At 40.3% G+C, this 18112-nt stretch overlaps 2 protein-coding genes across 2 annotated transcripts; one reads left to right on the forward strand and one right to left on the reverse strand.

The window, feature by feature from the left end:
• Nucleotides 1-1514: 1514 nt before the first annotated feature.
• On the reverse strand, nt 1515-4448 carry LOC115807879 (PRA1 family protein 3). Its single transcript, XM_030769062.1, has 3 exons — nt 4270-4448; nt 3058-3275; nt 1515-1882 (listed from the first exon to the last, which is right to left on the reverse strand). Exons 1-3 carry the CDS (start codon nt 4446-4448, stop codon nt 1707-1709), a joined length of 573 nt encoding a protein of 190 aa, XP_030624922.1. The 3' UTR covers nt 1515-1706.
• An 835-nt stretch (nt 4449-5283) lies between these two features.
• ap4b1 (adaptor related protein complex 4 subunit beta 1) lies at nt 5284-15733 on the forward strand. The gene is made up of 12 exons (XM_030769234.1): nt 5284-5338; nt 6296-6426; nt 7045-7269; nt 7748-7878; nt 9043-9190; nt 9509-9719; nt 10335-10620; nt 12366-12449; nt 12734-12837; nt 13615-13822; nt 14545-14847; nt 15153-15733. Exons 2-12 carry the CDS (start codon nt 6314-6316, stop codon nt 15572-15574), a joined length of 2235 nt encoding a protein of 744 aa, XP_030625094.1. The 5' UTR covers nt 5284-5338; nt 6296-6313; the 3' UTR covers nt 15575-15733.
• The last annotated feature ends 2379 nt before the right edge of the window (nt 15734-18112 follow it).

The raw sequence follows: 18112 nt of genomic DNA on the forward strand, positions 1-18112 counted from the left end.
TGAACTTAGACCTTGCAGCGTTTACCTATTGTGCACATATGAAGTAGCATTTGTTCAGATTTGACTGTTGTGTAAGACAAACTGGCACACAGCTGGATGTAGAGAAATGGATTTCTAATGCATTTATTATCACCCATGACTGTAGTGCCTTCCTTCAAATCTGTTGTCATATTAGAAATGCTTTCCACAGGGAAAAAAAGATTGCGTGTTGTTTAAATGAAAAACATTCCTTCCAACATAGCAAATGGTGGTTTATTTTGTGCGAGATTATCAAACAAACCATTAATTTACCATGCACATCTAATTTGTGTGTATATCAGCTGACACAATCCAAGAAAATATGCATAGAACAAAATACACAGCTGAACCAAAAGATACAGAAGTCCTCCAACAGACAGTCTTTTCCAAAAAAAAGAAAGAAAAAAAAGCCTTATATTAGAAAGGTTAAAGACCACATAAAGATAAGTCTGAGGCTGAGATGGATTTGATGTCAGACATGCACACATAAGGTGACCGACAAGCTGACATTTGGTTTTATTTGACGTAGGCTATTTGGTTTACATGCTTGAGAAGTACTAAAACTGCCTGCAGTACATCGCATAAAAATTCAGTCACAGCACCTACATATCAAAACATCAAGCGAAGCCATTCTGCTCTTATCCTGCACTGAACAGCTATGTCATGAAAACATTTTAGACAAAAATGCAAATTATTGCTACTTTTACATAAGCAATTCATTTCAAAATGACATGTGGCATTTCTGTTCATTTATATGTAAGGATAATAGCATTATTTAAAAAATACAAACAAACAAACAAGAAGGAATGAAAGTAACAACATGGCAGAGTGACTCTGGCACTTGTTTGGAAAAGGGATGGGAACCCTGCTTTGGATATGGAAATACACACACAAAAAAAAATGGTTCTGAGGTAGAGCTGCACATAGACTTATCTCTAAGCTAATTCATCAACCTGACAGAAGCACTCCACTTTAACCTGGTCAATAACACACCCTTTTCAATGTGAACATTATTTTTTTATCATGTCATTGTTAACAAACATGTGACACTGTGCTCACAATTTTACAAAATAAACCTCACAATCCAAACTGAGAGAAATGAAACTGTTTAGATTTATGTCAGGATTTAAAGTGAAATTCAAAAATCATTTCCTCTAAAGTGCATGTCTACGTGTCTGATTCCATGTAATTCTGTACGTCTGATTCCTGGAATTTTTCATGTCATTTTACTTGCAATTACTTTTTAACAGTCTTAGCATCTCTTAACAAAACCAATACGTCAATCTCTGTGTTCAACAAAATACAATTAAAGGTGCACAGTTAGGACAATTCAACATTAGCAAGGAAAAGTACATAGGATGACCATGCACACACACACCACTGATAAGTTAGCAAACTGTCAGTCAGAGTTACAAAAATAAACCAAAATAAAGGAAACAAACAAACAGTACTTGGGGGGGGGGGGGGGGGGGGGGTTCTGACAGTACATTACAGTTGGGAGCGGAAGTGAGCGAAGCTTGAAAATCAGTAAGTACACACTACAACTACGACATAATTTTTGGTGACAGAAGCCAAATATAATCTTTCTACTTTGACTACATGTGTTTTCCCAAACCAAGATTTGATTGGAGGGTTCTGTCACGGGAAATGCATATCGGGGTTAAACTGAGTGGACACGCCACCCATCTTTAATCTTTCATTTTGCTCTCCAGAAAATCCTGGATCTTGTTGATTTTCTCTTCTTGCTGGTCCAGCAGATCCAGAATGACGCCCATGGGTGTTTTCTTCAGACCAACACCTTCTATCTTATTCTCCAGCTTGTTCTTCATGCTGCGGAGCCTCAGTGAAGCATGGACCAGGATCACTATAATACACAAAGACATGAGGATCAGTCCTACAGGAGGTGTGCGTCTAGTGGCTTTCTCCTGTTTCTCACTTAAGGCAAACTCAGAGCTTTCAAGAGGTTGTGCACTTTCATTTCGTTTCATCTGGTTTCTAAAATCTTAGCTGGTATCTGATTCAAATGGCCACACCTGTCATGGGTGAGATTTCTCAGATTTGGATGAGATTGTATTATATATACACTAAATTTTTTTTTTTGGTATAACCCTAGTCAGGTGAAGAATGAGAGTACATGTGCTACTTCAAAGCATTTGCTCTGCCTTTGCTGCTTGTGTTCTAAAATAGCTGAGTGATGTAAAAAAGTTTTGTGTTGAACCAGCTACTTAGCGACCAGTCAACAGAGGCTCACGGCTACACCACTTGATCTTTTGGGGTATGTCACAAGGCCACATCCCAGTTTTTTTTTTCCCCACAACGATGCCAAATGCCTGGCTGAGGCCTGGCCTAGGACCCAACTCTAACCCTACCCTCTGCTCTGTGAGTCAGCCAGAGAGTATATGACGGTAGAGAGGGAGATGATGCCATGAGAGATGTGGCCCAACCTTCTTTCCAGTGACTCATCAAGACAAAATCAGCAACCTATAAAAACTGCCAGCAGAGAGCCTCTCCAAAAAACAGATATTTAATACCTCATATAAATCAATGCTGCATCTGAATGTTAGTGTGGCAAGCCTTCCCTGTAATTCAACAAACTGACAGGAGTCAAATTGTTCTAAAAATGTTAACTGCATATTACATACATACCTTTAGTATTTCACTAGATGAAATGAAGTTAAGAGAGCACTCGAAAAACAGCGCCCTCTTGCAAGTAATTTCAACTAAGTGGCTATTAGTGAATGTAAAATAATGATTAAATAAATTCTGTGCAACTCCAGCACATTTTACACAAACAACACTGCAAAATGTGCTGTACAAAATGAGTAATAACCATCACAACTCTTCAGAGAGTGGACTATTCATGTACCAAACTTACTAGTTAAGCAAGTTCAAGTATTTTTTGTTGACACTGGCCCTACCAACACAACGCAATGCTATTCAGCCATTCACATTTGCTTTCGAGTTTAAACTAGCACTAGACACTAGTAGCTAATCCTTGGAAGAACTGTTACAGTTTAAGGTACCAGACGATGAACTTACAGAGCAGAGGGAATGTGATGCCAAAGATGAAAACCATCACTCCCCCACAAAGAGAGAGCAGAAAGTAGCTTGTTCCCATAACAGCGATGATAAACAGCGTGGGGTTCTTCCTCTTAAAGTTTTTGATCATTGCTTTATTTTCCCCGGCCCATACTGAGCCCATGAAAACCAGTGTGACCACAGCCCCACCCAGAAACATACCCAGTGGATTTAGAAACCTAGAGAGACATAAAAGAGGGTAAGACCGGACACAAAACGATACATATTTGAACAGACATTATGTTTTGAACTGGCTTATTTATATAAAAAAAAGGTTTTAGACAGCACAACCTTGTAATATTCATCTTTTTTTTTTTATTTTAGTCAATCACCTGCTTTTTTTTTTTTTTTACATGGTTACATCCATTACTCAGTATGACACTGCATGACAGGGTTACCTCTATCCAAAGGATATTAAAGCTAGGAGAACCATAAAGGTTAAATTTTTTGGACAGGAGAATTTTATTATCATTGACATTTCTTTTTGAAGGAGGATCCCTTCATTTACCTCTAAACATTTTCAAGTCTCTATAGTAACAATTTGTCATCATTGTCAAACCATAGGGGAGAGCGTCGTAAAGTAAGTCTATGGGGGCCTTCGGTGACACTCTGAAAGTTTGACAACACAATCAGTCACTATGTATTGTCTTGTCTGTGACAGATATGTTATACTAGTCATTATCACGCTTACGGACAATTCAACATGTTCAATTACGAAGGAAGAAGTACAAAAAGGTTATTTTTGCAATACAATATTAGCTTTGTCACTGTCACATTCTGATGGCCTAAATCTGCGTGTAATAGCCTAACATCCTAAATAGTCTAACTTCCTAAAATGTTACAATTACTCTGTTTCCATTTAAACACCTCGTCGTGGGAACTGAAAACAGATATTTAACACCTAATTTCTTGTTCTTCTACATCATCGCAGATTCATAACAGTCCATCAGGCCACGGCATTCTGCTGCAGTAGGCTAAATGGAGGTCGGGTTGTGCGGATTATTTTGGACAAATAACACAAACTGCGTCATTCAGCGAGGACGTACGTGGAACACAATCCTTAAAACAAACTGTTTCTCAGTGTCACTGTAGGCGCTATGGACTGTTTAAAATTTCAAATGAACAAAACAGTTTCACTCTCGGAAGCTGTCCGCTTGTCACTAAACCACTTACCCGACAATCAGAAACACCACGATAGCCACTGCGAAATAATTGGTCTGATAATACAGCAAATTGCTTATCACTCTGTTGTTCCATTTGGTTAAATCTCCAAGGTCTGGTTTAGCGAATCTTTCGGCTCCAGGAAAGAAGTCATCCCACGGTCTAAGTGGTGCAATCTCCATCCCTGCCATGGTTGCGCTGACAGTTCAGCAGTAGCAGCGGCCCAGCGTCTAGCCACTTGAAAGTTATCGCGATGAAATGCGACGTGAGTTGACGGTCTGGGAAACGTACGGCAATAATCGACGAAATATGGCAAGACCTCTGCCAAAATAAAGGGACGCCAGTGCCCTGAGTTTGCTTTTTTCTTTCTTTTTTTTTTTAAGTTCTAAAGACAATTTGAAAAAATAGTCATTAACAGTTTTTTTTAAGTAATATTGCACGTACTTCAGCCTAAACAGACAAATCTGTCCCATCACAATATTAAAGTGACGGGATACCAAGATTTAGTCTTTTAGATATGAGTTTCATATATATGGGGCCAAATCGTATTATTGAATCTTATCAAATGCCCTTTTTCTTATCATGATATTAGATCTCATACCTAATCTTATGAAATTTTACTAAACACACGCGCACACACACACACACACACACTCGCACGTGCATGCACACAGACGCACACACAAACATTGTGTCTCAATTTCTGGCATAAAAAAAGAACAAAAACAAACAAAAAACCCACGAAAAATTCTGCTAGAACTGTTAGTGTAATATTATTTACAACCAGTATTGGATCCATATAACAAGAATGCCCTCAGCGCCATCTTTACTTCCTTTGTGTCATTTTGGCAGAAACTGAGATTTAAATCTACAGGAGCCTGTATTTATATGATCTGCAATATACAGTACTGTGCTTAAGTGCGCCTTCAAGACTTATTTAGTCTCACGCCACTAAGACTTTTGTTTTGAAAAGTATTTGTTGACCCGGCCATCGACAAATTTAGTTACTATTGCTCGCTTCATAAACCTGCAAATTCGTTTATTTAGCTATGTTGAACACAAATTATATTTTTATGAAAAGGTAAGCTAGTGGGTCACATTATTCTTACGCGATAAATTGTAATGAAACCGTGACACTGGTCGAAATCACTACGTTTGTACTGAGCTCGCTAGCCTCTCGCTGTATGCATTTACGCCCAGATGACAGAACTATTGCCAAGTAAACCTGCTTGCTAACGTTAGCATTCTAGATTACGTTCCCACCAGATGTTAGCAAGAACTCTTATTAAAGAGAGTAGGTAGTGAGCTCGCATTTTAAGTGGCCTCTAGACGCTAGAAGTCGTGTCAAATAGGATCACAAAGATTAACTGTTTACATGTCTCTCAGATGGGAGACCTTTTGGTAAATGTTCTGTAGAAGAGAGACTGACAGTGTATCACATGAGTTATAGAGACATCGGTAATCAGTCTGCACTGTTAAGGTTTGGCTCATTAACTTATTTATTTATTTGTTTGTTTGTTTTTTTGACTGGAATCGGTCACGTGCATGTGAACGAACTTGACAGATAAAAACTCCCCCTCCACATGCTTTAATGAGCATGAAGAATCCTTTGTGAATGTGAAAAGTTAGTGATAGGCCCTGGCCTTTCCTCTGATGTGACTTTCACACATTCACACGAGTGAGTGTTTGGGTTATCTATGATGGAAGTGAATATTTAACTAATAGTCAGTAATTCATTGTTTTCCCACCACATATGTACATCTTGGCTTTCAGATATTAACTCCTGCGTATCAAAACACTAACTAGCTTTGATATGAGAGAATTCTTTGCACTCTTATCTGAAGCTTACCCAGGCCTCCGATATCTACTTTTTGGCCCTGTGTGAAGTCACAGGAGTAGTGACAATCACGATGTTTCCCAGTGTTTCACTAGCTTTGTACTGTATTAGGCCTGTATGATCATATCCTGAAATGATATCTTTCTGCTTTTGTCAGCGTACCTTAACCAATTGTCTTTTTCATCTGTGTGTTTGTGGCAGGGATGCGTGACAGACACAATGCCATACTTTGGCTCAGATGAAACAGTGAAGGAGCTGAAGAGGGCTCTATCCAATCCCAATGTCCAGTCAGACCGGCTCCGTTACAGAAACTATGTTCTCCGGGTCATCAGGTCAGGACTGCACTCTGAGAACATTCTGTCAGAAATGATTTTGTGGTGCCAACAAAAATTAATCTTCCAAATGAGGGAGAGAGGGAGAAGAGGTCCTCCACTGCATATATATTGTGTTTAGGAGTGGTTTTCTCTGACTGGTTGTCCTTTAGTGGAAGTTACCTTTTGCTTGGTTTCTCTTGCCGTTTTGATGATTGTGTTCACTGCTGATACATATCGGTCTCAATCAAAGTATCTAAATAAACAGATCAAATGCAAATGTAAAAATGTTACACTAAACATAAAAGTTTCCAGGGGGTTTACTGAGGAACATGTTTTTCTACTGTTTCCTTTTAGTGCTTTCTGTGCTAAAAAGGTTCTATTCTAACTGGTTCTAGAAAGAGGAGAGAGGACTGGCCCTTCTTGGGTCTCGGTTGCTCTCATTGTTTATTTTAAAAGGGTTATTCAGTCTTTCCTAATTAAGGTTTCTTATTTGTTTCCTAAGGGGTTTTTCCTTGCTATTGCCTCGTATGCTCTCTAGGTGTGTCAGATCAAGGATCCTCCAAAGCTCCTTTGAGAAAGTCTGTTATAAAAAATGCTTTTCCAGTAATGTGAACTGGTGGTGTGGGTTTTTGACAGGTCCATGACCCAGGGGCTGGATGTTTCCTCCCTGTTTATGGATATGGTGAAAGCCAGTGCCACTGTGGACATTGTTCAGAAGAAGCTGGTCTATCTGTACATGTGCAACTATGCCAGCCACAAGCCCGACCTGGCACTGCTGGCCATAAACACACTGCGCAAAGACTGTGCCGACCCAAATCCCATGATCCGCGGCCTCGCCCTGAGGAACATGTGCAACTTCAGGTCTGTCTGGTTTAACCTGCGTAGTCCAACTGCACTTACTCTGATCAAAAGAAAAAAAATCTTATCAACCTACAGGTTTTGAAACTGAGCCTCTTTTTAGAGCAGTACATGAGAAATCCCTGACCTTTGCAGATGGTAATAATGATAATAATAATAATCCTGAGGAATCCTGAGACTTCTCCTGCAGGAGGATCACACTTGCAAATGATTGTATTCCAAACGTTAGTTTAACAGATTCCATTTCAGAGGCCCCTTAGGGCACTGATTAGTTAAATCAGGTCTGTTTGAGTAAGAATATGGTAATATCCATCTTGTTACCCTCTAAGGGGAAGGCGTTGCATTTCAAAAATGCTTTTTATCTAAAAGTTTAATTGCTGGTCACTATGGACAGGTGATAAGGAGGATAATTTCAGAGGATTTGCTGGAAAGTAAACCTTAAACTATACGTTTGTCCTCACTGATGTGATTTCTCCTGCAGGATGCCTGGAATCACAGAGTACATTCAGCAACCCATCCTCACAGGCCTCAGAGACAAAGCCTCTTATGTGAGGAGAGTGGCTGTGCTTGGCTGTGCTAAAATGCATGGTCTACAGCCTGGTACAGAGATAGGTATGGACAGTTGTCTAACCGGTTCTTCCTGTTTTGTTTTGTTTTGTTTTGTTTTGTTTTGTTTTTTTTTTTTTTTTTGTTTTTTTTTAATGAGATAAAGTGTTGCCTTAGAGAAGTTAGTGAAACCTGTGATGATTTGAATGGGAGATTTATTCTGTTTGAAATCAACTTCAGGTTCAGTTCCCGAGTGTAATGGTCACTTCTAGAAGAATCTTTAGATGCTGTTTCATTTTGTCTTCATGCCATATCCCCACCTGTGTTTGACATACGTCTCAAACTGTGCTGAACAGATGTATGTTTTCATGGTTTTACATTGTAAATGATGACAAGCCTCGTCCGTCTTCCTTTCCACCAATGTGCATACTGCTAAACTAAACCATAGCCTCTGATTTGCATGTTTACTCAGAGCTGTACCAGTGTATGGAGCTTAATCCTGTTCTCATGGATAGTGAGCAGTGTATATAGTTATCAGTAATGAGATACAGAATGCAGCATAGCTTTTTTTAATGAATCTGTCTATAACTGAATGATTGTGTTTTTTGTGTGATCTGTAGATGTTGCTATAGTGAATGAATTTTGTCTTTATCCGTAGATTCCACTATAGTGAATGAACTGTGTATTTATCCATAGATTCTGCTATAGTGAATGAACTGTGTTATTGTCCGTAGATGTTGCTATAGTGACTGAACTGTGTTTTTACTCATAGATTCTACTATAGTGAATGAACTGTGTTTTTACCCATAGATTGTACTATAGTGGATGAACTGTGTTTTTACCCATAGATTCTACTACAGTGAATGAACTGTGTTTTTACCCATAGATTCTACTATAGTGAATGAACTGTGTTTTTATCTGTAGATGTTGATATAGCAAATGAACTGTTTTTTATCCATAGATTCTGCTATGGTCAATGAACTGTGTTTTTATCCATAGATTCTACTATATTGAATGATTGTGTTTTTTAATCTGTAGATGGTTCTATAGTGAATGAACTGATTTTTTTTATCCATGCATGCTGCTATAGTGAATGAACTGTGCTAATATCTGTAGATGCAGCTATATTGAATGATAGTGTTTTTTGTCTGTAGATGCTGCTGTAGTGAATGAACTGTGTTTATATCTGTAGATGCTGCTGTAGTGAATGAACTGTGTCTATATCCGTAGATGCTTCTGTGGTGAACGAGCTGTATGCTCTTCTGAGAGATCCTGACCCTGTGGTTATGGTGAACTGTCTCCGAGCTCTGGAGGAGATTCTGAAGGATGAAGGTGGTGTAGTCATCAATAAACCCATCGCCCACCACCTTCTCAACAGGTCTGCTTCCCATCTCAAACTAATGTATCACTACAGGACTACTTCACACTGAAGTAGTGAGACTGCAGAGTTACAGTCATTCACAGATGTATGTGGATGGCACTGTGATCATCAAATCAATATAATGTGTCTTGGTGATATTGTCCCATTAGAATGACATATCTTAATATGGAGTTGAAAGAGGGGAAAACCTGCTTACGGAAATTAGGATAAAATTTGCATTACTGAAAAATGGTTTTCGGGAAATGTTATCATTTTTTCTGTGTGTGTGTGTGTGTGTGTGTGTGTGTGTGTGTGTGTGTGTGTGTGTACACACAGGCTGAAGGATGTGGATAGTTGGGCTCAATGTGAGGTCCTGACTTTCCTGCTGCGCTACCATCCTCGTAGTGACAACGAGCTCTTTGACATTCTCAGCCTATTGGACGACTTTCTGCACAGCAGCCATGCCCATGTCACAGCTGCTACTCTCCGCCTCTTCCTCCAGTTAGCCGCCGCCCTCCCAGCAGTGCAAGCAGACGCGGTGCTCAGGGTATGGCTCAGAGATCAGAACAAATAAAAGAACAATGGATGTTGCAGTAGAAATTGCACAACCTTATATGGGTTCCGGAATAACTTTCATATACTCTGGCAGCCATTTCAAAGTTACGAGTGTAAGCACTTGCTTTGCTGAGAATCATTGGTCCAGTTTCCAGTTTGAGGAAGCAGTTCTTTCTCACTTCTACATTGCTGACTCCATATTTCAGTGAGACAGATATCAAACCTTGAAGAACAATTAACTGGCCTTGTAATGGAAATATCAGTGATTTCACTCAAAATGATATTACATGTTAAAGTAAATTTGCAAAAAATATCATTTTCAATATTGCAGTGGTGCAGCCCTGTAACAATGGATTTTCCCAGTTAGAATTGTACATGGGCGTGTATTCTGTGAATGAGAACTTGGCCTTCATGTAAAGATTTTCCAAAGTTTTTAATAAAATTTCATTGTGGTGTCCTTACGTCAAAACAGCTGTATAGATGATGTTTTGAACCACTGGACTAATTGTAATAATAGGAGTATGTGCAGCTGAACCAGGCATTGTGAACTAGGCATGAAAAACTAATGAACTTGTTTCCACTGAAGTGTCCCCTCCTTCCTGTCTAGGTACGGGGCCCTTTACTGGCCACATGTGGTGCTCAGTCTCGCGAGCTAAGGTTTGCCGGCCTCTGTCACGTCCAGCAAATCCTACGCAGCCAGCCAGAACAGTACGGTGCCCACTACAAACGCTTTTTCTGTGGCTACTCTGAACCCAGCTACATCAAGTTCCGAAAGATGGAAATTCTGGTGGAGCTTGTGAACGATGAGAATGTGGCTTTGGTTCTGGAGGAACTGCGTAGTTACTGTACCGATGTGTCTCCAGAACTAGCCCAGGCAGCTATCACTGCTATAGGTATCTGTTACATGCATCTACACAATCTGTGTGCATTTGTGTGTGTGTGTGTGTGTGTGTGTGTGTGTGTTTTTCCCTCTTTTCCTCTCTCTCTGTTGTGCTGATCTTCAGTTCTGTTCTGTTTTAATCGATTTATATGATTGTTGTCTTTGTTGTCATTGAACACTGTTTTGTGTTTGTAGTCACAGGGGGCAGATTTTTTTTTTTTTTTGCTTATTTTCTTTAGTGTACATGTTTTAAATCAGGTTAGATTGGAGTAGGTCAGCAACTGTCTGGAATATTTGCCTTGTCTTTTGTTTTTTTCAGAAGCAAAGTCAAATCTTTCCCCAGATATTAGGGACCTGCTGGCCTGCTTCGATCAGCTGCTACCTGTTTCTATTTGGTTTGCCTGATAATGTGTTCGAGGGCTTTTGTTTAGCAAATATTATCAGTGATACTACTGATTGTGTTGTTCTAAGTAAGCAGCTTTTTACACCTTTTGTGCTCTCTAACACCCGGTGGCTGTTTTTACATGTTAGGCCAGTGAGTAGACGTTTGGTAATTGGAGCATTTGGTCTTTGGCCGTTACAGTGCTTATTCATTTGCCTATCAGTGCTTATTCATTTGTATTTTGTATATTTGCTCCTCAAATGATCTTAGAAAATATCTGCATTGTAATAGGGCAGTAGAACAACTTACAGTATTGAAGCTTAGCTGAATAGGTAGTTTGTAGTCTTCTATCCAGGACTCTGAGATGACGAACTGGCTGGTGCTTTGGATGTGTAAATAAACTGATCAAAGTTTCTTAACTCTCATTCAGGTGTATTTAACCTCTGATGAATATCAACATTGACAGTTTACCAATTCAATCCAAATAGGAGTTTAGCATGTACTTCTTAACTGAAGTATATCAGTGACGGTTGATCTTAAGGCTCCTTCTGGGTTTGCTTGCCATTAACCACCTTTTTTTCATATGTTTGCACCCCCCCCCCCCCACAAGACATGCTAATCAGTTATGTTTGCTGATCATTTCTTGTAGTTTCCTTAGCTGATTAGGTGGTTTGTAGCCTTCAGAGAAGGGCTACCATTCTCTGCCATTTTTTCTATCTCTGGATCCACATATACAGTGTATGTGCTTTATTGGTGATCTATATATTTCACAGCTTTTGAATAACTTTTAGCTTTCTGAAAAGCACCTTCCAGCCTCTTTGTTCTTCTGTTCAGGGGTGTTCATTTGTGTTCCTCACTAACTGGAGTCCTGCTTCTACTTTACCTCATTACATACTCAAAAACTAATTTCGACTAATGGCGTGTTCATTTGACCAACAACAGTCAGTCTGAGACAAAACCAGAATTGACCGGGACTAAAAATGACAATGGCGTGACTTGTGTCCCACTGGAATTCTTGGAAACACACACATACCAGTGTACCCAAACTTTTGCACGCAACAGTGTGTTCCTTAAAACTTTCCAATATGTATTATGCCCTGGTGTTTTATAGCTAGTCTAGTCGTTTTTCTGGACTATGGTCAGAACAGGGTTGGTCATAAAATATGTCAGAGGGGGCCATAAATGCTTGTGTCAACATACATAACGTAATATCTGGCTTCCTTTTTTTCCCCATGGCTTCTTAGCAACTGCCAAGATTATAATTTCTTATCAGATCCTCATCAGTATCATCAAACTGCCAGGGACCTCCATCCACAGCAAAAGGCTGGCTGTTTATGAGTTTGAGTAGCTAAGGGTTTGTCTGTTTTCAATCTCAGGTCGTATAGGTCGGACATACAGTGAACCTTGCCTAGACATCCTTACAGGACTGCTGGCTCTTAAACAGGAACATATCACCTCTGGTAAGAATCTGCAGAACACAGTCTAGAACAGTATAGAATATAATAATATAAGATTATACTAGGCTCCCCTGTAACAACCATGTACATGTCCCATGTAACAACCATGTACATACAAGAGTTTTGCAGAAATCATTTTCCTCCACATTAGTGGCCATTTTTGGGAGATCCTATCCACCATTGTGTGTTTCATGAATGCGGTTCTTTTTTTTTTTTTTAGTGAATTGTGTATTTCTGTAAATATATATCTCTGGTGTTTCTGTCTCTCCTCTGCCATGTCGGTGTAGCTGTGGTTCAGACATTTAGAGACCTGGTCTGGCTGTGCCCACAGAACGTGCCTGCCGTGTGCCATGCTCTAGATGGCTCTGAGGAGACCATACAGGACTCTGAGGTGATGACCTGGCTGGTGCTTTGGAAGCATAAATGAACTGATCAAAGTTTCTTAACCTGCCACTAAAATGTATTTAACCACTTGTATGTTGAACTTGGCAAGCTTTGTCTCTGATGAATATCAACACTGACAGTTGACCAATTCAGTCCAAATAGAGGTATAGCATGTACTTCTTAACTGAAGTATAACAGTGACTGTTGACCTTCAGTCTCCTTCTGGGTTTGCTTGCCATTCACCGCCTTTTTTTTTTTCATATGTTTGCATTGTTTTTTCCCCAGAGATGCTAATCGGTTATGTTTGCTGATCATTTCTAGTAGTTTCCACATTCAGCATATCAAAGCTTATAATTTACATTTATGTGTTTAACTAACTCTCAGAATCAGATCAGCTAGATTTTTCCATGTCTAAGGCCAAACACTTCTGGAGCATTTGGGAGTTAGTTCTTCTGTTAAGGGCACATCCTCAGGGAACTGTGACGCTGAGGAAGTTACAAAGCTGCTGGGCTGTTTCTCTTACAATCAAACCACTGAATTCAAACTGCTTTGCTACCAGATTCATATTTGAATACTGAATATTGAGATCTTAGTTAAGTGTGGTAAAGCTATGATTATCAATTATAGAATTATATTATCCTTGGTTGCATGCAAACTCACAGTCATTTTAATGACTTAAAACAGAAATAAAATGACAATATTATTCTCTGGTGTCTTTCTGCACAGGCTTCATCCTACTTCCAAAATTACCTCAGCTTATCCTAATCTTTTTCTCTCCATCCAGGGGAAACAGGCTCTCTTATGGCTGCTGGGAGTGCATGGTGCTGAGATCAGTAGCGCCCCCTATGTTTTGGAGATCTACATTGATGGTCTGAAGGCTGAATTATCCCCCACTGTCAAACTGGAACTGCTGACGGCCACAGTGCGTTTGTTCCTTTCCCGCCCAGCAGAGACTCAGGATATGCTTGGACGCTTGTTACATTACTGCATAGGTACATGCACCAAGGCCAAGTAGGGAACTCAGGAATCACAACAAGCTTAAGCCCCCTACATTTGCATACACATAGCTCCTGCTTTATATGGGCAGTACTCTTAAGAAGACTGCACTGTCAACAATCACTTGACTTTGATTATGCTTCTCAGTCTCTTCATTAGAGTCTCTAAATGTCATGCTGATTCAGAAGTCAGGCTTAGTGGGTACTAAAAAAGTTCATTTAGCTTTCCTATTCACACTTACCTGTCGTTTTCCTGTTGGTCTCCAGATCTTCTCTTGGCTAATAATCAGTGGCACATTCACTCCATATTTGAGTTAGCACTGTATACTTCAGACAGATGAAATCATGGGCAGCTCGACCTTGTTAGATTCTGGTAAACAACTATGTGAGAGAATTCAGTGTTGAGAAGCAGAATGGTAGAGTTATGGTATGGACTGATACATAAGCAGTGAGGGATGTCATTTTAGTTTGATAATATAAAGAATGAGATTTCTGTTGTTTGTGTGCTATATTTATTAAAATGAGCGGTTTAAAGCTGACACAGTTCGAGTTAAAAGTGGGAGTTTGAAGTGTAACGTGCATTGTGAGTTTTGTACATCAAGCATACAAATTGGAAATTGGAAAGTAATGGTTTGGAGTGTTCTTTATTTGAAGCGATTCATTTTGAATGCAACGTGTTATTTTGGTGTAAATGTATCATCCTTTTTCTCTGGTCCCAGCGGAGGAGAGCAATATGTGTGTGCGTGACCGTGCCCTCCTCTACTACCGCCTGCTGCAGTGTGGGGTTCAGGAGACGAAGAAGGTTCTGGCCGGACCTAAATCGGACCCCTCCATGGCTGTCCTCACGGGTCGACTCCAGGAACCCATCGGCCAATGGGCTTCGATTTTCAACACCCTGGAGCCACTGTGTGGGGCAGAATCCTGGCAGGTGACTGCAAGTGGGCCAGAATCGGACATCCTTGCCCAAAGAACTGAGGGAGATGCGATCCCGGTCCATAGAACCGAGGAGGATGTATTAGCAGGTGAGCCTATCAAAGCTTAGAAAAAGAGACTGTAATGAAAGAATGTGATATGAGAGAAGTTCTAATGAGATACAGACACTATAATGAGTAATTATGATTTGAAAGGAGTTTTGTTGATATGGTTTCTATTTTGTTTTCTGTTCCTTTTTGTTTTCTAGAAGTGTTATAGTCATGTTACTTTTAACGCACATGTATTACTGCATTTTACATTTCCTTTTCAATATATATATATATATATATATGCATTCGGGCAAATGTTGCATTTTATTACATTATGTCATGATATATTTGAATAATTGTTGTAGGGACAGCAGAGGAAGGACTGTCTGGCGTGTCACACACAGATGAGGAGCTTATGCTCTCTGCAGGTCCCCATCTATCCCATGAGGCCTTTGAGCGGCTGTGGTTGGAGCTGGGCGTGTCCCACTGTGAGGCGCTGGGGTTCCCACGTCCCCATTCTGCTCCCGAAACCCTCCAGGCAGCCCTGCAGCTTGTCAAAATTCAGACTTTGGCCTTCAGTCGCGGGGAAACATTGCCCTGGAAGGCCTATGTGTACACACACAGCTGCGGGACTCTCATACTGGCTGAGTTGTTACAGAAAGACTCAGAGGACTCTGAAGGCAGTTTGGTGGTATCAGTCAAACAGCAATCAGAAAGAGAGCAGGCTGTCCAAGGGTTTCTGACAGTGCTGAGGAGGGCGCTTCACAGTCTGAGCATGGAAAACTGACTAATGTCAATTTAATATGTGACATCATATTTATCTTTGTGTTTCCTCAGTATCGGAGAGGTAAAATCCAACAAAGCCATCTCTCTCTCTCCCTCCCTCTCTTACACTCCCTGTAGCACAGGCTACAACAGAACTGCTCAACTGTGAGTTAATAGAGGAAGAACTTTTGGTCATATTTGTTGATTGTTAACTGGTTGGTATTCCTAAAAGTGAAGTTTCCAAGTGAGCGGAATAAATTTGAATTAAAAAATAAAGATATGTTAGTATAATATTGTTCTTACTTGAAAATCACATTCTTCTGAATATAAATCAGATGGCTAACTAAATACGCTCACTGTGAAATACTCACCAGAAGTCTGTGTATTATAAATATTACACAAATAATATACATGTTACACAGATGTAATAACAGTATCAAATATACACAGGTACACATACAGACAAATGTACATATGTAAAACCCTGAACAAAATTATTACCAGTGATGTGTGGGGTTTGGGTTCATTTCACTTTCTCACGTTTACACAGCAAAATAGATGTGTGAAACTCAAATAAATGTCACACCTCATGAACTACCAGGGTAGTTAATGTTTAATCCCAAATTTTGTTGTTACTGTGTAGTGTTATCAGTTATTTCTTTTATAATGTATGATGTCAGATTACCCATATTTGAGTAAGACTGCAAGTTAAACCCAGGGGCGCCGCGCCCTCCCCCTTTTAGCTCTCAGATTATCTGCGTTAATCTACACCGTCCACGTTAAGACAAAAAAAAAACGGAGAGAGGAGTTTACCATTGCAGCGGTAACCGCGCTCGCGTCTAATGTACAGTCTCTTTGATTTGTGTGGGTAGATATATTTCTTTCTTTATAAACTAACTACAGTTCTGGCTCGTAAGCGAGGGAGCTCATAGCCAGCCCAATCCACTTTGTTTTAAGAATCCCTGTTATGACGTCACTCCGTACTACCAACCTATCTTATGCCTAGATCGCAAAATACTTAATGGGATGATGTTTAGAAGGGTTGAGTTTATACTGGCTGTGCAATGTATTTTATTGATTTGGGAAATGGCATGACGGCAAACGCACTTGGATACCTGGCATGGTAAACAGCCAAGAGCTGTCATAACCTATGTCTGCATTTATTCTGTAACATTTGTTTATCTATACACACCTACCTAACCACCCCATCACTCGGTTTGCTAAACTCGACAAGTTAGCGTTACCTTTGTGTTCACACAAAGGCTACTTCGACTACATACTACGAAACCCCATATATCTCTAAATTAGCAGAATGTCTGAACAAAGCCGTAAGCTCTCGCAAACCAAATTATCACTCTGGAAATGTTAAGAATCAAACGCAACTCCGAGGATCTAGAATTACTTTTCCAGAATGATTATTTTTGTTGCGAGAGGTTTCGTAAGGCTCCATCTTTTCAGCTCCGGTGTCTGCGGGAAAAATGGTGCATTTAGCTATCAGAATTAAGACAATTTTCCCGGGGACGGTGCCCCCGGACCCCCCTACACGTGTGGGTTTGCCCCCTCTTCTTGCTGATATCACAAAACATTTCAAAAACGCACTGCAACTCGAACGATACGTTCACACTACACGATTTTAGCACTGATTTTACAGTCGCCGACAGTTTTTGCAGATCGTCTAGAAAAGCCCCAGTTCAGAGGCAAATCGACGCTCGGCGCTCGCAAATCGGCTCTCGATCGCTATGTTTGAACTGTTCAAAGACGCCATCCGAGAGACTCGCCGATGCGTCGTAGACGCACAACAGATATCTAGCATGCTAAATATCTGGACTTGTCGGGGAGTCTAAATCCTGTAGTGTGAAAAGCGTCGTGACTGGCAGTGAGTGCGGCGACGAGGTACAGCCAATGAACGCGCAAGATCCAGGGTGAGGGGAAACCCAGGGGAGGAGTTGAAGAACATCAACACATATTCTTTTCTTTTTACTCAATGTTTTTTCGCTGCAAATCATCGCACAAACAACTTGGACCGCTTCCTTCTTGTTTACATCCAGTTTTATTTTTAAACATAAATATAATTTATATTTTAAATATAAAAACAAAAAATCACCATTTAATGCACAGAAATGCACTATATAGTGAACCAGCCATTTTGTGGTGCTGTTCGAAATCTCTACAGTAAACTGACGCCAATAGGCCTATAGGTCGTGAGTGAGTGGACAAATAGATATTTCGAACACAGCACCTGTCTCGTGCATGGTATCGCGTCGTTCCTAGTGTCACTTCGCATCTGTTTTCGTGACAAAACGTAGTTTGGAGACATGGCATACTCGTCGGAGATTCCTCCTGGTGAGAGATCTTGTAATGTGTGACCCCTGTCGCTGATCAGTCGTGTAGTGTGCAAACCGCAACGGCGTCAAGACTCCCGATTACAAGGCAGCAAGTCTTGTAGTGTGAAAAGTGCAGCGATCTGACGACTTTGAAAGTCGTGTAGTGTCTATGGCTTAATTAGGAGCGCTGTAGTCCAATCTGTCTTCGGACCGAAATCCACTGTGGCCTCCCGGTC

Source organism: Chanos chanos, chromosome 3, assembly GCF_902362185.1.
Source record: "Chanos chanos chromosome 3, fChaCha1.1, whole genome shotgun sequence".
Classification (NCBI taxonomy): Eukaryota; Metazoa; Chordata; class Actinopteri; order Gonorynchiformes; family Chanidae; genus Chanos; species Chanos chanos.